Source organism: Prionailurus bengalensis, chromosome B4, assembly GCF_016509475.1.
Source record: "Prionailurus bengalensis isolate Pbe53 chromosome B4, Fcat_Pben_1.1_paternal_pri, whole genome shotgun sequence".
Taxonomy (NCBI): Eukaryota; Metazoa; Chordata; class Mammalia; order Carnivora; family Felidae; genus Prionailurus; species Prionailurus bengalensis.
This window is the reverse complement of record NC_057358.1, coordinates 126,259,468-126,282,294: the sequence shown is the minus strand read 5'-3', so window position 1 is coordinate 126,282,294 and position 22,827 is coordinate 126,259,468. Positions and strand designations below refer to the sequence as shown.

The following is a 22,827-nucleotide window of genomic DNA, read 5'->3' as shown; positions in this document are numbered from 1 at the left end:
TTCTGCAGCCCACTCCCCTCGAGGACAGACTATCTTCTTCACCCTACTTCCCATCTGCCAGCACAGAGCTGGGGCCACAAGGGATCAAGATAAATGAGTATCTAATAAGTGGGGGAACACAAGTGTCGAGGGGGAACCAGCATGGGAAATACTGGCTGCAGGGTTCACAGTGCCCAGAACACCTGGGTGGGGAAAGATTTGAGGGGGCATTTCTCAACTGTGATACCAGCACTCATGCCTCTGAGAGACAGGCTGAGATTTCAGTCCCAAATTCCATCATCTAACAGGTGCCAGGTGGTTGCTAATGACCGCACCAAGGTCAAAAGGCCCAGTATTTTGTTCTCCACATACACCTACCTCCAGCCGCGCCCCCCCCCCACATACATACCCTACCCCCAAAATAACTTGCCCTGGGTAAACTGAGATAAGTTGAAGTGCATGCACTCTTAGAGCCAGACTTTCCAGGTTCACATCCATTTACTGTCTGTGTGGCCTTGGGCAAATTACCTTATCTCTCTGGGACTCGGTTCACCCATCTACAAAATGAGGATAACAAAAGTTCCTACCTCATAGAGTAGTTTGGAGGAGGCAGATATATGTAAAATGCTTAGAACAGTGCCAGGTCATAGAAAGCCCTAGGTGTTTGCTATTTTTATTAATTTTATAAAAAGCTCTCTAACATCTGTTAAAAAGAATGGTCTATTAATAAGCTTGGGCAATCTAGGGGTCCCTGGGTGGTTCAGGCAGTTACGTGTCAGGTCATGATCTCGCAGTTCGTGAGTTCAAGCCCCACTCTGTGCTGACAGCTCAGAGCCTGGAGCCTGCTTCAGATTCTGTCTCCCTCTCTCTCTCTCAAAAATAAACAAACATTAGGGGCGCCTGGGTGGCGCAGTCGGTTAAGCGTCCGACTTCAGCCAGGTCACGATCTCACGGTCCGTGAGTTCGAGCCCCGCGTCAGGCTCTGGGCTGATGGCTCGGAGCCTGGAGCCTGTTTCCGATTCTGTGTCTCCCTCTCTCTCTGCCCCTCCCCCGTTCATGCTCTCTCTCTGTCCCAAAAATAAATAAATGTTGAAAAAAAAATTAAAAAAAAATAAACAAACATTAAAAAAATAAGCTTGGACAATTTAGCTGGGTATGATGTCACATGTAGGCCAATTCTGATCCCCATGATTTTGTTTCAATTTACAGTTCCACTCACTGTTCTCTAAAAATTTACTTTACTGCTTTTTACTAGAGAACTGGGGTTACCATTTTGGAAGTATTTTTTTTCTCAACCTGGCAAGCCTGTAAGCAGCAGCAGCAGGAGAAAAAGGTCAGGGACGAGCAGGAGGTCAGACCACTTGCCCCACTTCCCCTCTGCAGGTCCTCAGGCCACACGTGGTCAGGGCTGAGCTGCGAGTCTGGGAGGAGTTTCCAAGTGGATGTGAGGCTGCAGGTTTTGATTGGAGCCCTGGACCAGACTTCAATGTCTAACAGAGAGCCTAAATTATTGAAAAGAGGCTTGTTTTTATAATCAAGAATCAAACAGCAATTAAGCCTGCCATGAAGCCACCGGGGGTCAGGGAAGGAAGCTGGGCCATAGCGTGAGCAAAATCACTTTCTGTGTGTACACTGCTGAGTCTGTCCCGTTCCACACACAGGTTACATCTGTGGGGGCTCATCTGGGCATCTCTAAGAATCAGGGTGTAAGAGCAGGTATGCAGTGAGCTGCTTAAAACCCTCCAACACTAGAACGGAGCCGGATGGGGGATCCTCAGCGGAGGAGCAAGAGCAGCCTGGGGGTGGGTGGTGGAAAGTCAGCTGGAGAGCACATCTCTTCAGCCATTGTGGATGGAGATCCACGGGGTTCCCCCCAACCCATGATTGGACTCATTGCTGTAGCTGGATGGATGGCCATTCCAGCAGAGGGCGCTGGCGGGAAGAGCCCACAAAATGAGTCCCGCTGACTTTCCTTCTTTCACCCTCCTCTGATGCCCCTCTGCTCCAGCCCTGGAGAAGCCAGAAGACACAGGGAGGAAGGAAGCACCCATCCTGCCCCTCTTTGACAGAGCAAATTCTGAGCCCCAGGAAGGGAGAGGCTCTGCCTTGCATGTGAGATGCATGTTTTAAACTGGACCGAGTGGGACTTTTTCATAGCTGAAAATGAGTTAATCTTCTAACCAACACCAATACGATGGCTGAACATGGTTGGGATGCTGTGGGGTTTCCCTGTGATGTCATCGGAGGGCAGAGCAGGACAGCTGAGCAGAGGACTTTGAAGGTAGCCCTTCAAAGTAAGTGAAAATACAACCAGTTTCCATTGGTACCTGGACAAGTTCATCCGTGCCCAGCAAATGGGTAAGGGAAAATTGATACAATGTCTGTTTCATATGGGCGTCATACAGGCTAAACACATTCACGTGTATCAAATGATTTCAGCGTCCTTGGCAAATAGCAATAACACAAGTCATTCAATCTTCAATAAATATCTGAGGGTCTATTATGTGCCAGGCGCTATTCTGGGAGTTAGGGATGCATAGTGAACAAAAAAAAAGGCCTCATGGAGCTTCCATTCTAGAAAAGGAGGCAAATAAAACACAAGCAACTAACAGATATATATATATATATATATATATATATATACACACACACATACATACACACACACATATATATACATACATATATGATTAACATATATATGTACATATATATTATGTCATATGAATATTATCTGTAATATACTGATGTAGAATAACAGGCAATGATGCCATACAGATAATTATACATATAACATGTAATATATTAGTTATATCACATATGTAACAGTTCAGACAGTTATAAGTGCTATAAAGAAAAAGCATGGTAGGAAACAGAGGAAACAGGATGGAGTGAGGCCAGTTTTAGATAACGGTGGCTTCTTCCATTGGTAGAATGCCTTACAATGTTAAAAATGCTCTCCTAAGCAGCGTCTCATTTTATCCCTAGAGTCATTTGTGAGGGATTATTCCCGTCTAGAGGTAAGGAAATGGGAGCTCAGGAAAGTGAAGTGACTCCAAGCCGGGTGACCTTTCGTTACCCTAGCCAACGGAAAGGCAGGCACAAGCTTCAGCATTCTCTGTGATGCCTCAATCAATTCTGGGACCCAAAGTCAATACGGGCTTACTGGAAGCCAGTGCTTATGGGGCTTGGCCGCAGTGCTGGAAAGAGGATCTCTTTCAGTTCTGCCCTGCAGCAAAACCATTGCTGCCGTCCACTCGCTTTATCAAGGACAGTATCCCCACCAGGCCACACGGGAGGGGGGGCGGAGAGCCTCACCGCTGATGCTGTTTCACCTCAGCCCATTTGCAAGCTGGGGAGGAGAGTGGGGGGTTGCCGGGATGGCGGGGGGGCGGGGGCGGCGGGGTGGTGGAAGACTATCACCAAATTTTTCTCTAAAAATGAAGCTGAAATATTGAACCTTGCCTACGCAGAGTTAAAAGTTCATAGATGAATAGCAGCAAGTTTGGATGGATCTGCTCAAAGGAAGGCTGCCCACAATTACACCCCAGGCTTCACAGAACAACCAGTCCCTTTCTCTCCGGGGGGATGGCAGCTGCAGCTGGGAGCCCTTAGGAAGGGCGAGCATGGCCGGGATTTCAGTTCAACAAGCTCAGTGTAGAAACCCTCAGCGGGCTCCTTCTGTCCTCTGTGGCTGGAAGGACAGCCCGAATTTCCAGTGCATTTGAAATCAATGGCAAGGTACCTGCAAAGCACTTTTGCATTTGTGCTTTTAATACCATTAGAGTATGTCATTGCTTTTGGACTGAGTTTGGATGTCTTTTTTTAATGACTATTTTGGAAGCAGCTGGCACTGTAATTCTTAGAAAGAAAAGTTATTATTTGGAAACAATATTTTGAAAGTAAGACCTGTGGACATAGATGTCAGTAGGACCAAGGATTAGAGAACAGAGGTGATCTGGTGGAGGTTGTCCCGAGGAGGAAGGGGGGCTGAGCAGTGGGAGGTGGCAGAAGGGGAAAGGGGGGGTGGCAGAGCAGAGGGGGCTGGGACTGGCTGTGGGGAACTGGCAGGGGGAGGCCCAGGGAGCCTCCAGTGTGTATGGAGGTGGGAGAGCATTCTGGAATGGGGATGTCTGTTCCATTAGATGTTGTCCGGGATGTAAATCCCTCCTTCAAACTTCAGTCTACTGGGGTCACAAATGCTTTCTGCGGGCTGTCTTGTGCAAATCAAAGAGGACTCTGAGTTTCATCCTTGGCTCATGGTGGTTCAGAACGGGGCCGTCCAAGAATACTTTCTGTGATGATGGAAATGTTCTATGTGCACTGTCCAATACGACAGCCTCTAGTGACATGTGGCCAGTGAGCATCTGAAATATGGCTCATGGTACTGAGGAACTGAATTTTTAATTCTGTTTAAGTTGAACAACCATATGTGGCTCACAGCTACCGTCTTGAACAGCACAGGTAGAGAGAAGTGGTGTAGACAGAAGAAAGAGTCCAGGTCAAGGTGGGTCTGAGAAAGCTAACACCCAGGGAGTGGAGAGGAGGGGCTGAGTTAAATCGATTTTACCTAGATCACAAAGTCAAGGAATCCCTGAGCTGACAACAGTGTTACAGAAGTGAGAAAAAGGAAAGAAAAGGTCCTTATTTGGGCAAAATAGAGTTTCTAGATATGGCGAGGATTTGCGTTTTTATGGTCTTTCCCTCACCCCAGAATCTGTGCACAAACAGCTCATGGGGAAATTCATAACAACAACTGCAATGGCATGTGTGGGTGTCACTGTACCTGACCTATCAGATGACTGAGGGGAATAGTACCTGAAGATTCATTTCCTGGTTTCTCCAAGGCTTTTGCATTACCAAGCCAAGCCACTTGCCTGCCCCGGACAGGGACATACATATACCACACATCATCCACTGACAATCATCTCCCTTGAATCCTGCAGCATCCCCATGACGAAGGGAGAGGTTGATTCCCAGTTCACAGCAGAGAGGGCTGAGGCTCAGAGAGGTTAAGTGATTAGTCCAGGAGAGTTAGATTGTTGATCTCTTGGTTCACCCCACCTGTCCCTCCATCTGAGGCCCTATCCTGGACTCTCCACTGTGGCCGCCATGAGGAAGTGTGGATGCGAGTGAATGTCCCAGGCCCCCAGACGTGTGACAAAGCTCCAGGATCCCCTGGATTCCGGGTGTGCTCTTCCGTCTCCCACCTGCTGAGGAGCTCACCGACTCCCTCCCTAGACCGTGAGCCTCTCCACAAGCGGGACCCATACTGGATTCCCTTCTCGTTTTCCCCGGAACACAGTGCCGCCCACGCAGCCCATCTCAGCCAACACTGATGGACTGAAGACACAAACGGAAGAAACAGCAAAGGTGGTATCTCCACTGACTTAAAAAAAAAATTATTATCACGTATGAAAAACAGGGTTAATGCATCACAAAAACATATGCCCTTCCCTAAGTCACCACGGAGCATCTTCCCATTTATTGAGTGGAGCCAATTCCCAGCCACTCAGTTTTAAACCCTCCAGGGGGGTGGGCTCAGACCTGACACTACTCTCTTTTCTCTTTTTCCTGCTGATGATTTTATCTGTTGGGAAAACGGAATTCCCGAAACATAAACAGTGACTTGTTTTTGCCAGTTCAGTCCATGTTATGCCCGCACTCAGAAAACTGGTGAGGAACAGTGGTGCCAAATCAGCCTGCCTATGTTTTTGTTAGTGGATGCAGTAAAAAACTATACATAGGAAAAAGAAGCTAAGGAGAAACAGTTCGGATGTACTGTCTCAAATTAAATTGGGTATTATGCAGGTGTAAAAATCCATATTTTTATCTATCAAACAGACAAATGATCAGTCTTTAAAAGTACTCTGGGTGGCTCACTTGGTTAAGCGTCCGACTTTGGCTTGGTCATGATCTCACGGTTTGTGAATTCAAACCCCGCATCGGGCTCTGTGCTGACAGCTCAGAGCCTGGAGCCTCCTTCAGATTCTATGTCTCCCTCTCTCTGCCCCTCCCCTGCTCTCTCTCTCTCTCAAAAATAAACATTAGAAAAAAGAAAGAGTGCTCCAACAGCTTTCCTTGGCCTGGTAAATGTGAATGATCAGTGACAATGAGTTTTTGTGGACAGAGTCCTAAGTGTGGAAAATGTTTTTGTCATGAGACAGACAGCAGCCAAGCCTGCGGTAATGCAAATAAGACCACTCCCAGCAGAGGATTCTCAGATCTCTAAGCTAATGACGTAAGGCCATCTTCCAGCTTCTCCAAGGCTTTCACATTACAGACGCAAGCAGTTTGCCTGCCCCAGACTCACTGACAGACATGGAACACACTTGGGAGTCTAATATTTGTCCCTCGGAAGGAAAGAAGGCACTTCCTGCAAATTGAGTACTGAGGAAAGTCCAGTTAGGTGTTCCCTTTTTACTCTATGACTTGTCTGAATCGTGTGGAAGTTTTCATACTTCGGTATTACTTTGTTTTGGTATTGGGCTTGGTATTACCTTGCTAATAAGCCTTTGAACTTTTTACAGCAAAGTATTATAGCAAAGTTACCAAAGTATTTAAGTTACCAAAGCAACTTTAAAAAAAAAAAAACAATTAAGATGTTCAAAATGATTAAGAACAGTGCAAAAATTACTGGGAAGAGGGGAAGGATAGGAATAAGCCCGGGGAGGCTGGACTCACCTTTCCAAAGCTGGCCGCGTTGACAGGCTGAGTGTCATTCTTCTCGCAGAAGTCCAGGTAATGCATGTAGAGGGCGCTGCGAGGGATGCAGACCCCCTCCGCGATCTCATAGTTCTCCTCCAGCCTGTGGAATGAATGCCCAATGAGCAAGCCTCAAGCAAGAAGGGCATGGTCTTTCTAGCTCTCCTCCAGAGGAGGACTTGAAGAGAAGTGTTCCTACAGATGGGGAAACTGAAGCCCAGGAGGACAAAGCCACATGGTCACGCGTGAAGTTGGTAGGTCGGCAGGATCGGACTTCTAGCCCCCGTGGCTGTGTGACCTCGAATCACTTTCAGCTCAAATTCCCAGTCCCTCTCTTCCATGCTGCCATTGGTGTGGGTGGATCAGGTTCCCCCAAACTCCCAAAGTGATATACAGGATCCTGTAGGTGCCCCAGTCAGCCGAGCTTCGAACCACACACTCACTCGTGTAGCCATTTCTAACAGGTGTCCCAGTGTCGGGAGCGTCTTTGCTAACAAGAGCAGTGTGGTGGGATAGCCGTGGGAAAACAAACGCCCAAGGAGAAACCAGACAGCGGGACAGCCAGTAATTCACTGACTGAAGGAAGGTTTTAGGATCACAGCGGGAGCCGAACCCTCTGGTTTCTTCAGGATCGCCTCTGCTGTGCTGGAATTACGATTCTATACCCATCACCTTCGTAATGACCCTAGTTTAAGGGTCTAGGGTAGGGACTTTCCATGGGGATTCAAACCCCAGTGTTGTCACTTGCTGGCTTGGTAACCTTGAGCAAGTTATTTACCCTTAGGTAGGGTTTCCTTTTGGAGGTGCTGGCTGTGATCGCCTCATAAGCTGTTGTGACAGTCGAACGTGTGACATGTGCAGGCATGGTGCCTGGCACACGATAAACACTTAGTAGGTGTTAGACCTCACCATCATACACCTATCCTCTCCTTAAAACATCTTTGGGTGCCCATATGTCCTGAATGGGTGCTAGATCTTGGGATATAAAAATAAACTAGATACAGGTTATCCTATTTTCCCCTCTTTCACCTAAACACCAGAGTGTAGGCATCAAAAAGAATCCTGCCCCCTTTTTCATAGACACATTGAAAGGTTTAAGAACACTTCTTCCAGCAGAACTGCCAGGGCACATGACAACTTGGGGACGTCTCTTTGGGCCTGCTGCTTTCAGAGCCTGGGGCACACACTGTTCAATTAACTCACGAACAGAAGATATTTCTCTTTGGATCACAAACTGGATTTTTGGAAACGACCCAAAGTCATTTGGAACCAAGTTTGAGGAATAAAGTGACTGGAATAGCCCTTTCATCTCAAACATTTGTTGTGGGGTGGGGAGTGGGGGCAGAGACAAAAATAAGGCAAGATTCTAGAGCAGTGAAATAAATATCCTCAGATGGCTTCTAACTTCTCAGGGGCACTTGCCAAAGAAGTGGTCCAGTCCTGCCGTGACTGTGAAGCAGAATGAGGACACGGCCTCCTGAGGTGGCCACTTGAAAGGGCAGTGCTCACTGTGCCCATTCCAGCATGTGGCTGAAAGAAAATCAATTCAATCATTTCACATCCAAACCCTACCAATGAATATAACCCTAGGCACGCCCAGATAAATGAAGAAGCCTGGTGCTGAGTGGTCTCATCACCTCACCTAGTCCCCCTTCTTCTGGGAAGGGGAGCACTGAGTAACTCCTGATCATTTTTAGAAGTGTTCCGGGAAACCGTTTATGCAATCCTTTCTGGGTGACCTAATTCCTTGAGGTTGGCATGGTGTCTGAGTCACTCCTGCATCCTTGAAGGCCAACATATTCCTTGGCACACAGCAGGTGCTCAATTAAGTGTCTGGTGGATGGATCGTTGCAGTTATATATTCATTCAACAAATACTTATTGATCTCCTACCACCTGCCAAGTGCTGGGGAGCACTTGGTGAGCAAGATAGTCCTTGTTTGCATGTAGGGAATAGATTAAATGGTGGGCAGATGGATAGAGATACAGGTAATCTTTAAAATTCAACAAATATTTATTGAGTTCCAGGCACTGCTCTCGACATTAAGGAAACAGCAGAGAGCAAAACAAAGGCCCTGGCCTGAAAGGGCTTACATTCTAGTATGCATGTCCCTGACATCGGAAATTAGAACAAACACTAGATGTGGCTCCCCGTGGGAAAATGCTTTCACATAGAGATGAGATTTCTTGGGACTGTCCTAAGCTTCAGGTCTGGTATGAATGGGAATCAGCCTTCTAGCTTAGCCTGGCCCCCTAACTGCCATTCACAGCACTGTTTCTCTATAAAAGTGAGTTCAGAGGTCCACATGACCAGTTTACATACAAACTGGTATGGACCATCCAAATACGGCAGCTTTCACAAACTGGGGTCTCACAGACATGCTTTGCTTGGCCTCAATATTGTTGGCCTGGCTTTTAAAATTCAGGACATTTCCCCTAAGGATCTGGCTTCTTGTGAAAAGGCTGAGATCTGGCAATGCTGGACCCATATTCCCACATGACAATAATTGGCCAGAGGTAGGTGTGCCCTCGAGTTGGCCAGAGTCCTCACTCCTCCCTACTTTTCTGACACCCATCTATTTTCTGTTCCTTGTCTGGCTCCTGTAGCCTCTTGCGTTGACATAAGGCATGACCTATGCCCTGGTTCACTTTGCAGTCTATCTGGGAAGAATAATGCATCAAAATATGAAAAATTAACTACTATAAGAGCAGTCAAAGGTGGGAGAACAGAGAGATTCCTGTGTAGATGAGAAGAGGTAATTAAGGTTTCATGGATGAACTGGGATTTGAATTTTGGGACAGCTAGCATCAGTTGCTCTTTTCCCAGGTCCCAGGCACTGGGTATCTGGTATCTCTTTCCATCCTCACAATAACCATATAAGGTAGGTTTTATACCCATGTGTCCAATGAGGAAACTGGATACATGGGTATAAAGCCTACCTTATGTGGTAGGTTTATATGGCTCAGAGAGTGGAACTCATGTGCCCATGGTCGCGCAGGCAGTAAATGGGAGAGTCTTCCTCTAACCCACTACAGTGTCCTGCTGTGGTAGATGGAGGGGATTCTAGGCAATGGAGAACAGCAAGGGTGAGAGACAATGTGCTTTGGATGATGGAGACAATGGTCTGAGTGGAGAAAGAGCTTGCAAAGGGGCCTTTAAAAAAAAACAAAGGGGGAGGGGGTATGGAGAATCTTCCAATGTCCCCAAGAGAATATGGCCTGGAATAGAAGTTTGGCAACCCTCGGAGTTCAAGAATTACTGCAGAAACGTCATTTACGGGAGGCGATGGAGCAGTACTCAGTGAACTGAAAAAATAAAGACTCAGAGGCAGGAAGACCAGAGTGTTTCTGGGATGCTGTAGAAATAATAATAATGTCATCAATAACAACAGTCACTAATATGAATTTAAAGCTTACTATGTTCTATTAGCCAACAACGGATTGATTGTAAACGAATATAACAATAAAAACAAAAAACATCCAAGTTTCCTTGGTTTCATCTAGACTACTGAGAGTCCCATTAAGCAATTTCCTCTCAGGGGCACCTGGGTGGCTCAGTCGGTTAAGCATCCGACTCCTGACTTCCGCTCAGGTCATGATCTCACAGTTCGTGGGTTCGAGCCCCACACTGGGCTCCACGCTGACAGTGTGGAGCCTGCTTGGGATTCTCTGTCTTCCTTTCTCCGCCCCTCCCTGCTCCAATAAATGAATAAATAAACTTTAAAAAAAAAAAGCAATTTCTTTTCAAAGCTTTGATTTCAACTCTGTAGACTATGGTAGAACATTTTCCAGTCTAACACACACACACACACCTTGGATGGCTGCAACTTTGTGCAGGACAAGCTGTAGGGAGGAGAAAGTATTCCTTTTTGCTTATCCTTGCTAATCATTTCCTAAAATTAACTTTGGCCAGAAAAATCCATAGGTACATTCAATATACATGCATTTCAAGCCATTCAGAGTTCATCTTACAAAAGGCATATGACCCTTTAACATGATAGAGGGCCATTTTTTTTTTTTGAGTTTATTTCTGTATTTTGAGAGACAGACAGAGACAGACAGTGGGGGAAGGGCAGAGAGAGAGGGAGAGAGAGAATCCCAAGCAGGCTCCTCACTGTCAGCACGGGGCTGGAACCCATGAACCATGAGACCATGACCTGAACCGAAACCAAGAGTGGGACACTTAACCGACTGAGCCACTCAGGCACCCCTAGGGGGCCAGTTAAGTTTTCTTAGGCATGGTTGCAGCATGATCAGATTCACTCTTTGGCAGGTCATCCTGGCACCTCTACTGTAGGAGGACAAGGCTGACTAGTGAGGCCTGGCACATGGCGACTAACTCGTAACTGTTGAACAAATGAATGAAGAAACGAGACCAGTTAGGGGCTACTACAAGAGTTCAGGCAAAAAGTGATGGGGTGTAAATTGGAGGGGTGGCCGTGGGGGCAGGGATAACACTCAGTGCGTGTGGTTCTTATGCTGCCAGATGTGAGATGGATGGCACCAACCAAGGCAAGCTCTCAGGTTCCTCACTGGACTGAAGGATGACCGGAGGCGCCATTCCTCACGGTTCAGAACTGCAAGGGAGTAATGGAGGGCGGTGATAATGTGGTGTCAGAGAGCACAGTCTCCCGGGTGGGTTCCTGGCTCCCCCTTGCCACTAGCTATTTTGCTTAAGCCCCCCACCCCCCGTGCCTGAGTTTATATTTGATATTCTTGTGGCTTGCTCGCTCACTAAGTACGGCCAAGGGATCAGCATTAAAATAGAAGACCAGGGTTAAAATACATCCCATTAAATGAACCCATAGCAGCAACAAACTATCTGAATCCAGAGGAGTGTAAGTCACAGTTCACACAGGCTGAATTAATTAAGCAGTTACCTGCCAAAGGCCAGAGCCTTCTAAATAACTACAATTCTACCCACATTTTGTTCCTCTTCCCAGAGCTTCTTCGCCTCAAGGTATCTAGGTGGCTTATGACTATGAAGCATTTTAATAAGCTCTACAAATGAATAGATGTAACTGGCATTAAGGGCAACTTTGATGCTTGATGAGTTTCCGCAGAAAGAGCGTCATGATACCTTTCCCCAAACCTCCTTACAAAATCCAGAGGGTCCGTGCGTGTACTGAAGTTGCTAATTGGAATGTCTGCTTCGCTGACCAAGGCATGGCAGAAAGAAAGGCAGTTAATTATTTCTCTTCATATCTGATGAAATTTCCCCTTCTCCTCACTTGTAGAGGACATCATTAGTCTGACATGGTGAACAATACTCCATTATACCTGGATATTTTTAATGATCACCAAAAAATTCCCCACTTCTTCCACTTTTCTGATCTTCTATTTAATAACTTGATCATATTTGAATTGAACCTATCCTATTATGGGGAGATAATGAACTCAGTCTACTAGCCAACAGGAGTCATTATCTGCGGTATACATTTTGAAAAAGATCTCCTCATGAGGCTTTGGCCGCAGCAACCCAGGGCAGGGGAGGAAGCTCCGTATCAGCACTTGACAATGAAGACCAAATGTTTCAGCACCCAGCATAATTGTTCCTGCTGCTCTCCTTTGAAACCTGTTCTCTTCTCTGTACGTGTGAGATTTCAGTTCAGAGTCTCCACTACCCGGGTCGTTGCGGACATGTCTACAACAGAAACTTTCTCTTCTATTTTACCAGAAGATCAGACAGCAGGACTTTTAAAAGCCTTGCAGGACATAGTAACTTATTACTCAGGTTGACCCAGAGACTGAAAAATACGTGAAAACAAACTTGCTAAGCAGAGGCCAGACAGTAATCTAAACCCATCAGTTACTCCCCTCTGCCTCTGTGGAGAAGTTCTAATTCCCTCCCTTGGCATGTACGGCCCCCACCATATGACCCCTGACTACTTCTCCAGGCTTCTCTCGACCCACTGCTCTGCACATACACTTCTCCCCAGCCAAAGGACTGTTGATCTTGCACATGCTCCCCACCCCATATGTTCCAGGGCATTCCACCACGAGAGGTGAGCCCCTCTAGGCTCAGCTCAAATTTCTCTCCCTGACACTATGTTTAATTCCCACCCAGCCCCATCTGCTCATGGCCTCTTAGTTGGTTCCTCATCCTTGCCAGAGTCATGGATTCATTCACCCGACAACATGCAGAGTGTTGCGATGGGCATCCGCCAGGCACGGAGTTGCATCTGTGGAGGAGAAAGTCTTGACAGGAAGCGCAGCCTCTGCCCCCAAAGCTCTCATCACTTCCTGGGAGTTTCCACAGCCCTTCATATCTGTCTGCGGCTCCAACTGCCCTCACTGAGAAGCAGCACTGGGTTCAGAGGCAGGGGACGCTGAGGTTAAATCCTGCCCACACCACTTGCAAGGCACCACAGGCTCGGGTGTGTTGCTTGAACCCTCAGATCCTTGTCTCTTTCATCAGTAACATGATGCAAAGGATACTAATACCCATCTCCCAAGGCCGCTGAGGGGATTAACAAGAATCCACGCACAACCCACAGCCCTCTAGGTGGCAGAGGGGGACGCTGGATAAGGGGCACCTGTCAGTATTATTCTAGGTTACTGTGGAATATTCTGGTAACACTTTACATCTTAGACTGAGAGTCCTTTGAAGGCAGGGACCAAACAGCATCCCTATTTATGTTAGCACAGTTCCTACTACTGTGCCCTGAACACAGTCAGTCAACCCTGCAGAAGGAAGACAGAAGGAGGTGGGAAGGAAGGAAAGCGGACTTTTACACAGACGTTTGCACAGATCAGAAAAGCACTTTTTTTTTAACCTTAAGACCTGGGTGATTAAGGAAAAACCCCCAATTAATATGACATATTTGCTTTATATTTTCTGTGCCAAGGATATTCACATTTGCTATCACTACTCACACAAGATGAGTAACATCATCTCCATGACATGAAGGAAGAAAGGGAGGGCCAGGCAAAGTGACTGCCCAAAGCCACTCTCCTGGGAAAAGCCAGGTATGGAGTATGAACTCAGGTATGAGGCTCCTAAAGCTCTCACTGTGTGCTATGGACTGACATTCCTCAGTGAGCCGGCACACATTTACTGAGCACCTACTGTGTGCCAGGCACTATAGAATACAGCAGTGAGCAACAACACGCAATCCCTGCCATTGCCTTTAGGAAGCTGACAATTGATCAGAAGAAAATGGGAACCAAGGAGAGGACTTCACTGGACAAGAAACATGAACAAAATGGTGGGCATTGGCTCTGGCTAGGTCTGAGGCTGAATCTATAAAAAGCCAAAACAAGCAAAGAAACAAAACCGATCCATTTTTCTTTAAACAGCACTTAAGCCTACAACTTGCTGCTAGGCAGACAAACCAACCAGAAACACGTGTTCAGATGGATCTGGTATTTCTCCCAGGGCCTCGGCTGGCTCTCCCTCCCCTTTGAGGGCCTTCTTGGGAATCAGGCAATCCCCCCCTCGGGTGGAGTGAGACTGTGACCCTCTGTTGTGTTCAGTTGCCTGCCTTGGTTTCTTCTTCTTTAAATAGGGGTAACAGTCCTGCCAACTCAACAGGGTTTTCATGAGCAGCAGAAGAGCTTGGTTGGTGAAGTCTCCAGCCAGGCACAAGCCTGGTTTGCCACTGGCATCTGGTTAACCTGTAGGTTTGGCTGATGCAGAGTGATGGGCTGAATCGGGGATTTAGTGCTGCCACTGTAATGATGGAATCATCATCCAATCCAGAACCTGGAGTCCTCTAATCCATATCCTGTGTTTGGCCCACGAGCTACTGGGTTGGTATTCCAGAAAGGCCTGGAATTAGCCAGGTTCAAGAATCCCTATGCTCAGTGTTTGGTTAAAGTTGCCCCCCCACCCCGCTTTTTTTTTTTGACAAAAACTAGGCACTATATAATAGCACAGTGTCACAAGTTCAACTGTTGCCAATGCTTCTTTCTGTCAGGGCTGGGCCAGGGGTAGGCAGCCCAGAGGTCCGGTGGCCACCAATGACAGCCGAGGTGATTTGGGTACCATTCTTTATCATAAACCATCCCCCTCAACATTCTCTTTCCATCCCTTCCCCGTCTCTACTCAGTTCTACTTCACCATTACAAAGAAGGCTGCAAAGAACATCTTCATAAGCTCCCCTTGCACACCTGTGGGAGTGTTCTCCATAATGGTGTGAAGAAGTTCTGGGTGTTCACGGCGAAATGTTAGTGGGACTACAAAACTGCCCATTCAAGCGGCTTTACCGTTAGACCTTAGAATTACACCTTAACCACGGCACAAGATACTTTAAAAAAAAAAAAAAAAGGATCATAGCTCCACACCCTAGCATCTCCTTGTCTGAGACATGCCCTTCACACTGTCCTGCTTAGTTACCTTTCTGCCTCTGCGGTAGAGGGTTTCTAGCAGGGCACCGGTCACACCTACAGGCATTATCGGACATCTCCGGCTGTTTTCAGTGCTAAAAATGTTCGGCCTCCCTTTCTGGAACAAGATGGCCTAACTAATATTATGGAAGCGAATAATGTTCTGTCACTGTTGAATAAAGGATCAAGTCAGAGATGGGTACCGAACATCGGGTACTGGTTACTCTGTGACTCTGGTCTAGGAGCGGTGAGCTGGTCCGAAACTTCAACAAACTTCTTTGGAACAGTACCCAGTCCAGCTTTCTACCTGCGGCCTCCAAGAACATTCTAAAGAGAAACGTGAAATTTCTTTTGTTTTATATTAATTTGAAGGATTGAAAGGCCATCAATCACCCAAGACCTCTTTTTAATTTTTTTGAAAGAAAGAAAAAAAACACCCCCCCAATAAAGAGATGATTTGGTCTTCTACCCTCTTCCTTTGGGGAAGGGCCTCCCCCTGCACCCCATAAACTGCTGAAAGGGGAGATGCCTCTGCCCTGACTGGCGCACAGGGAGCCAGAAGTGACACAGGCGACAAGGGAGGTGTGTGAGAGGGTAGGGCTCTGGAGGGGGACATGGGCTGGCAGCAAGCAGGCCAGGATGGTGGAACAGGCCGCTTACCATTCCAAAATCCTCTGCGTGAATAGAGGTTATTGTGTGGCCAGGATTCCAGCAGCGCTCCCCGTCCCCAGCGGCTTGGGCTTTACTAACCCTCGTGACCGAGGATGCTGGAAAGTGTTTGGCAGAAGGCATTTGACAATATTTGCCTGTTTTCTGCTGGGAACTGCCTCCAGATCACGTGGCCCCAATTATTTTAGGCTGCTTGGGCACTGTATTGTTTGTTCTTGGAGTGGAGATGGTCTCCGGGGCGATGGGGAGGGTGCTCGTGGCGAGGAAGGAGCAGGTGGAGGAGCAAATAGCCCCTAACCCAATTCCCAAAACAAACCAAGTGTCCCAGGAGAGCTCGGCATTGTCGGGAGACCAATGTCCTTTCCTGGGCCTACACACCTCGGTCCTGGGGGCCTGCACGCTGCCGTTGCAGAGAGCGGACAGCACGAAGGATGCACATGTCTCAGAGAATGAGATGCCATGGTGTGGAGCTAGGTTCCTTTTTTTTTTTTTTTTAAGTATCTTATACTGTGGGTGAAGATACAAAATGGCAAAGCCATTTGAGGGGGCAAATATTAGTCCCATTAATATTTTCCGGGTACCCAGCTCTCCTTCTCGACACCAACACAGAGAACACTCCAACAGGTGTGCAAGGGGACATATGAAGATGCTCTCTGCAGCCCTGGCTGTAAGGGCGGAGATGAGATTTGGACACAATGTAAACGGCCAGCAGGAGGAAAGTGGTGAAATCGATCTGCCATTGTCATATGTGGAATCGTGCGCAGCAGCTAAAATGCGGCTGTGCTCTATGGACTAACGTGGGTATGGCTTCGGGACATTCCAGTGAGGAAAGGGCAAGTTGTGGGTCAACGCAGTGCAGCAGGTTGTAGGACAGTATTCTTAGTGTGATAATGTCTGCATTCCTCTTGGAAAGGAGAAAATCCGAAATTAAAAAATCCACAAGTCAGAAACTTCTGTTGACACACATGCTTGTAAAAGCATAGGCAAGACACTGTAAACACACACACACACACACACACACACACACACACACACACACACACTTCCCACTGGCCAGAGGGTCGCTCTGGATGAGCCCCGAACAACAACAAAGAACGGACGATAGCCTTATCTAGGATGTTTCAGTTTTCAAGTGAGGAAACCTATCACTTGTATTAATAAAATAAAATAAAAACAAAGTAAGGGCTTATTGAATGTATTCATATCTTGCCTTTTTCTAAAAAGCTAACAAAGGAAAAAGAAGACATTCAAACAAAAGAGATGGAAAAGTGCATAAACATCTGAACTCACTGGCGACCAGAGCACAAGGGGAACATGGTATAACTGACCTCACTTACCCTTGAAAAATGGTTGGGGGGGGGGGACGTGGGGGGCCGTGTTCCTTTTGAGAGACAAAGTATTTACACTGAAACTACATTCTAAAAACTTTACTCGTGTGGAAGTTTATATAGGAGGTCACATGTCCTCCACCATGAAATTAAGCGTGATTGTTCGACTTAAGAGAAATGTCCTCCTCCTTCTTCCCTGCTGTTTACAGACCCTCTCCCCTGCCTCCCTCTCCCACCTCATCGGTATCCTTCTCCTCTCACTTGCTGTGCCCCACCCTGGCCACCTTCTGTAATTCCTCCAACAAGTTCAGCCTGCCTCCCACCCTGGAGGGAGCGGCGGACGCTGTGGGATGTGCCCAAGTTACCCCTGAGGACCGAGGTGTCCTTCTCCTCTGCTGGGGGGCTGCTTGCTGAGGCCGAATCCTTCCTGAGGAGTTGTCCTCAGCAGAATGTGAAGGGAACTGCCTTGCCCAAAGCTTCACCCCCCTTCAGGGGGTAGCTGATATTCCATGATGGGCAAGGTGGGGGATAAAGGCCTGGACCCAGTGCCTGGACTCTGGTCTCTCTGAAGGGCCAGCCCAGCCTCAGAACTCCCCATAGGATTGCTGAGGACTCTATTGCAGCCTCCTGTCAGCCTGACACCCCCTCTGCCTCTCCCAGTGTCCCTCACACCCCCATGTGTCAATATTGGATGCATGCCCGAATAAACCACCTGCACACCCATCTCTGCTCAGTCTGCCTCTGGGAAAGCCCAACCTACACTAGTACAGCCTTTTAAGAAACTGTTCCCTCTGCCTAGAATGTTTCCTGCCCCTGATTTTCACATTGTCATGTTGTGGACTTCTTGTCATAGAAATGTGTACTTAAATGTCACCTCCTCCAGGAAGCTTTCCCACACCACTCAACCTAAAAAATCCTCTCAGACACTACCCTGTCAGCCAGTTCTAACTCTAGGCACAGCACTTGTCAGTATCTAATGCATTCCTTGTTTATTTATTTATCATTAATATGATACTTTTATATCACAAAACTTTCCCCCTCATCATTCCTGGTCTATATTACTCACCGTTGCACTCTCAGAGCCTAGAACAGGGTGTAGCAATAGTAGGTGCATAGCCAACATTTCTTCAATTAGTGACTGAAATTCTATCTCATACATATAAAGGGAATTGGAGGACCATCTGATGTTCTTTGAACAACTTGATGTCTTTTGATAATAATAAAACAAAAATTTATAAATTCTTGAATCTGATTTGGCCTTGAAAGCAAATTTATTTAAAAAAAAAAATCCCCTGCCTGACTTTGTGAATTGGAAAATGAAATGTCTTTTGGAATGGTCTATGTGACACTATGTAGAAAAGGACATTCTGTACAGACTTAGGTACAGTAGGGGTGAACTGACTGCATACATCAGGAAGGAGGGAAGGCCTGCTCCAGGATGCCCTGGGGAACTCAGAAGGGAGGGTGTGCTGAGCGCTGGCTCTGCGTCAGATGCTTCAAGCGCTTTCTTTGTACTAACTCAGTTTCCTCTTGGCGACTACCCCTAGGAGTTTGATACCACTGCTATTCCCATTTTACAGGTGAGGAGACTGAGGCACAGAGAGGTTAAGGACTGCACCCAAGGCTACCCAGCTGGGAGTTAATTTCTGGCAGTCTGATTTAAGACGCTGCACTGTCCACAGACTCACTGTTGCCAGGCAGATATCAGAGAATCAGAAAATTAGGAATGAACAAGGTGATTTTCTTCCACTCACTCTCAAATTTTTTATTCTGAAATGTGCAACGTGCTCAGGTTTTTAAAGTCAGTGTGTCTGCCAATTCCTTGCATTTCTAGGAATTCTCATGCCCAAAGTCCTTTATATTGATACCTCATTAGATGTCCTGGCATTATGGGAATTTGTGTGGCCATGATTTGGGGGAGGAAGGGTGCAGGCACAGGTTTGACCAGGGAAATAGAGTAGAATTTTAAAGAAAACGAAAAGCAGCAAATGCAATGAGAAAAAGAAGACAGGGAAAAAACGATGGAAACAAGCCAAAGTCTGGAAATCAAGCTCTTGAAAATAACCTTTGCTGTCCTTGCAGCCAAGCAAGCTGACTGTGGAGACTCTCGTTAGAAAAGATTGAGTTACGCTCCTGAATGCTTTCTCCCGATGCAGTCTTCCTCTCACCTGTGCATGGATTAGTCAGGAGAATCTAATGTGATTTGCTCCTTAAAGCCCATCTGCTCTCTTTTCTCATTTGTCCTCTCTTCTCCACCCCATCCTTTCTTCCAAAGCAGGGGCTTTGCAGTTAAAGAGACCCAGCCTGTGCCCCTTCGTGGCCCTGTGTATATTCAGGCAAATGATTTAACTGTCTAAGCTTTATTTTCCTCATCTGTGAAATGGGCATAAATGATACCAACTTCAGAGAATTGTGAGAATTCAGGGCACCTACAGGAAGTGCCTGGCATGGAGGAGGCTGGCACATAATAGCTCTTAGTGCCTACACCTCCCCACTTCTCCTTCCTCCCTCCCCTTCCTTCCTTAATCCCCTCAGGTTAGCTGGGCTGTGCTGCCAGGGGAATCATAGCCCTAACTGACATGGAGTTTTGAGGAATAAATCTCAGGTGTAGACAGCTCTTGTGCTCAAAGCTACAAAACAACTTCTAAGTAAAGCTCTTAGAGGAGAATGTACCTATAAACCTCAAACATGAAAGCAACCACTTACAACATCATCCATCAAATATTTCACCAAGTCCAGGAATTCCAAATAATAAAGTAAAGCCACTAAAGGAGATAATGCTTGTTAATATTACTAATGTTAAAATAACTGTAGTATAGTTGCAATTAAGGATTAATTCATTAAGGGATCATTGATAGGGGGGAACAGACCACCATTTCTATAATTTGTTGCATCCTTATTAACTATAACAATGGATTCCATTAAATCAGTTAACAACACCCACATGGCAGCCAGTCCTTGCCAGGGTCTTGGTGACGGAAAACAAAATCTACACCCAAATAAAATAAATACGAAAATCCCAATCTCCAGGCTGGACCTAAGTTGAGTAGTTTACACAGAGCTGCAAATTAAATTGACTGCATGTTAGGCTCCTGGATGTCAAGTTCTCATGCTGATGTCAAACTTTTCAGCGATACACTATTGTATCAGCAGGAAGCTGAAGTTACACGAGCACCGCATCAAGAGAGAACTTGCTGAAAATGAACTTACCATTGCAGAGTAGCAGGAGTGGAGTGGGGCTTGGATGCTCTATTGTTTTCTTTTTCCTCATCTGTTAAAGGAAAGAAAAAGGAGCTACCTTCAGTAGGAAAAGTAAAAGGCTTCTCAGCCCTCCCAAAGTTCCCTCAAATATTGATGATTTGAAAGCAACCGTACTTTGGCTTTTCCGACATGTTAGACTTCTTCTCGAGTGAGAAAAAAAGGGGAAACTGACTTACACAGAAAACTCTTTTACATCACTTTGCATTTTGATCTGATGTAACTAACCCGTGAAGAGTTGAGGAACTGTCTCTCTTTATCACTGAGCAGCATGACTGCGTTCACCCGGCTTGCTATTTTCCCACCTGCAGCTGGACACCTGACTCTAGATTCTGACCTAAGAACTTCTAGACCTCACTGACCATTTGCTCCTGGTAACGCCTATGGAATAGACAGCGGTGTCAGGTAAGGGAAGAAGAGTGTAAGGGTTCGGGAGAATTAGGATAGCAGTACAACAGAGCAGAGATTGGCAATTCTTTTTCTATAAGGGGCCAGAGAGCAAATATTTTAGGGACTGGGGGCCAAGAGGCAAAATCAAAACTATTATATAGTATTTATATAACAAAAGAAAAAACAAATTTCCACAAAACTTTAATTGACAATATTCAAAATGTAATAATAGTAATTGAGTACAGTTTTTGTAACATAGGTCTATTAATAAGGATAATGGAACTGTTTGGGGGGAAGAAGCAACATTTTTCTTAACCGGAATTCAAAGTTCACATCTCTACCACTGAACAGATTATAAATATTCACCTGTAAAAACCATTCTTAATTTATAGCCCTATAAAAACAGGCATCAGGCAAGATTTGGACTGTGAGGTCCTGGTTTGCTGATTGCTACAACACAGCAATCTGAACAATAGATCAATCTTTGTGTCTATGAAGAACTACTCACAATTTCATCGTGGATTAACTGAGAAATACATAGTAATTAGCCTCAACCAATTCCTAATAAAGATTATTAATAGAAACAGTCAACATAAAATTTCTTGATCCACAAAATTTGACCCAAGAAGACCAGTATGAGTAACAATCTCAAGAGAAAATTAATAACATTAAAACCTACAAATATAATCAACAAAATTTACTAAGAACATGTAAAATGGTCAAAGAAATAAGTCTGTGGTGTAAAATTTATATGGAAAAGAATCTGTATATCCACAAAAAATATTTTAAGTAAAACAAAAATGAAAGTGGAAGAAAATGAAATATGGTATAGGGAAAAACATTAAAAAAAAATAAATTAGCTTAGGGGCACATGGTTGGCTCAGTTGGTTGAGCATCTGACTCTTGATTTCAGCTCAGGTCATGATCTCACGGATTGGGGGTTCGAGCCCTGCATCAGGCTCTGCACTGACAGTGTGGAGCCTGCGTCATGTTCTCTATCTCCCTCTCTTTTGCCCCTCCCCCACTCATGCTCTCCCACTCTCTCAAAATAAATATTAAAAAAATAAATAAATAAATTAGCTTAATAAAGTTGAGTTCAGAAAACATTTTCTTGATGGAAATGTATAAAGACTGGTATAATTCTAATTAAAATGTGTATTCATAAACACCGTAAGACACTGCTGTTGCTTATACAACAAGTGTACATATTCAGCTTCTTCCTTACTAAACAGAACTGCAATTTAGAGGGGACCATGTGTCCAGGGAGGGTGATTCCCTCTCAAACCCTAGAGAGGTGAATGTTGATTAATTTAAATCTAACACAGTAGTTTTACCTACCATCAAACCACTGATGGGGTAGGTGTGACATGATGGGGGGCGGGTGACACGATGCTGGCCTTTAGGACTTACAGAGAAGCTCTCTGGGGGCCTCTGGGAAAGATATTTTTCCCCTGATAAGAAGAGATGGAAGGGCTTGATTTTGAACTTCGCCCTCCAAAACTGTGAAAACACAAGTATGTATTGTTTTATGCAAAAGCAAGCAAGCAAACAAATAGGTGAGAGAGTCTGGCCTGTCCTGGTTTTGAACATGGCTGAGCGGACACGAGAGTGAGGCAGCAAGCTTTCAACTGGGAAAAGAGCAGCCTGGGGATGAAGTCCACACTGAGGCAGCAGAGACGAAAGGTGGAAAGACTGGGGGTTCCAAATGTCATGTTGTGCCTCATCAGCCGACCCCCCAAACAGCTGCCTCTTTGTTTGGTCAGATGATAAAATTTTCTTAGTCAATAAAACCTCTTTTCATTGGGTATTCTCTTCCCTACCACCAAAACCATCCTAACCAATACAAACACTCACACGAAATGTTCTCAGGGACAAAGTGTCCCAGTCCATCATGGGCTCGACACCTGCTCACGGTGCTTTGTCAACCTAGAGCTCCTTCTAAATGCTTCTCATCCTTTCCAACTAGAATAAACGACACCACTTCCTTGAAGCCTTCCCTGATACTCTCCAAGTCAGGCATCATTGATCCTAACTCTTCTTCTACAACCTATTATTACTTGTCTCTTGGTTGGACAGTTTAGCCACCTGGATCATTATTTCTGTACACAGCCACATCCATCTCTCCAACTTCAGTATCCTACTTAAGAAACTCCTACTTAAGAAAGGGATGA

The 22,827-nt window shown here is 45.9% G+C and overlaps 1 protein-coding gene across 2 annotated transcripts in view; it reads right to left on the bottom strand.

Annotated features, from left to right (window-relative positions):
- The window catches only part of RFX4 (regulatory factor X4), a 164,622-nt gene that overhangs the window by 95,616 nt on the left and 46,179 nt on the right, over nucleotides 1–22,827 (bottom strand). For both annotated transcript variants that reach the window (XM_043562415.1, XM_043562416.1), the window contains exons 3-4: nucleotides 20,219–20,279; nucleotides 6,664–6,787 (exon numbers count right to left, since the gene is read on the bottom strand). In XM_043562415.1, coding sequence (XP_043418350.1) covers nucleotides 6,664–6,787; nucleotides 20,219–20,279 — 185 coding nt within the window. The remainder of the gene's footprint in view (nucleotides 1–6,663; nucleotides 6,788–20,218; nucleotides 20,280–22,827) is intronic.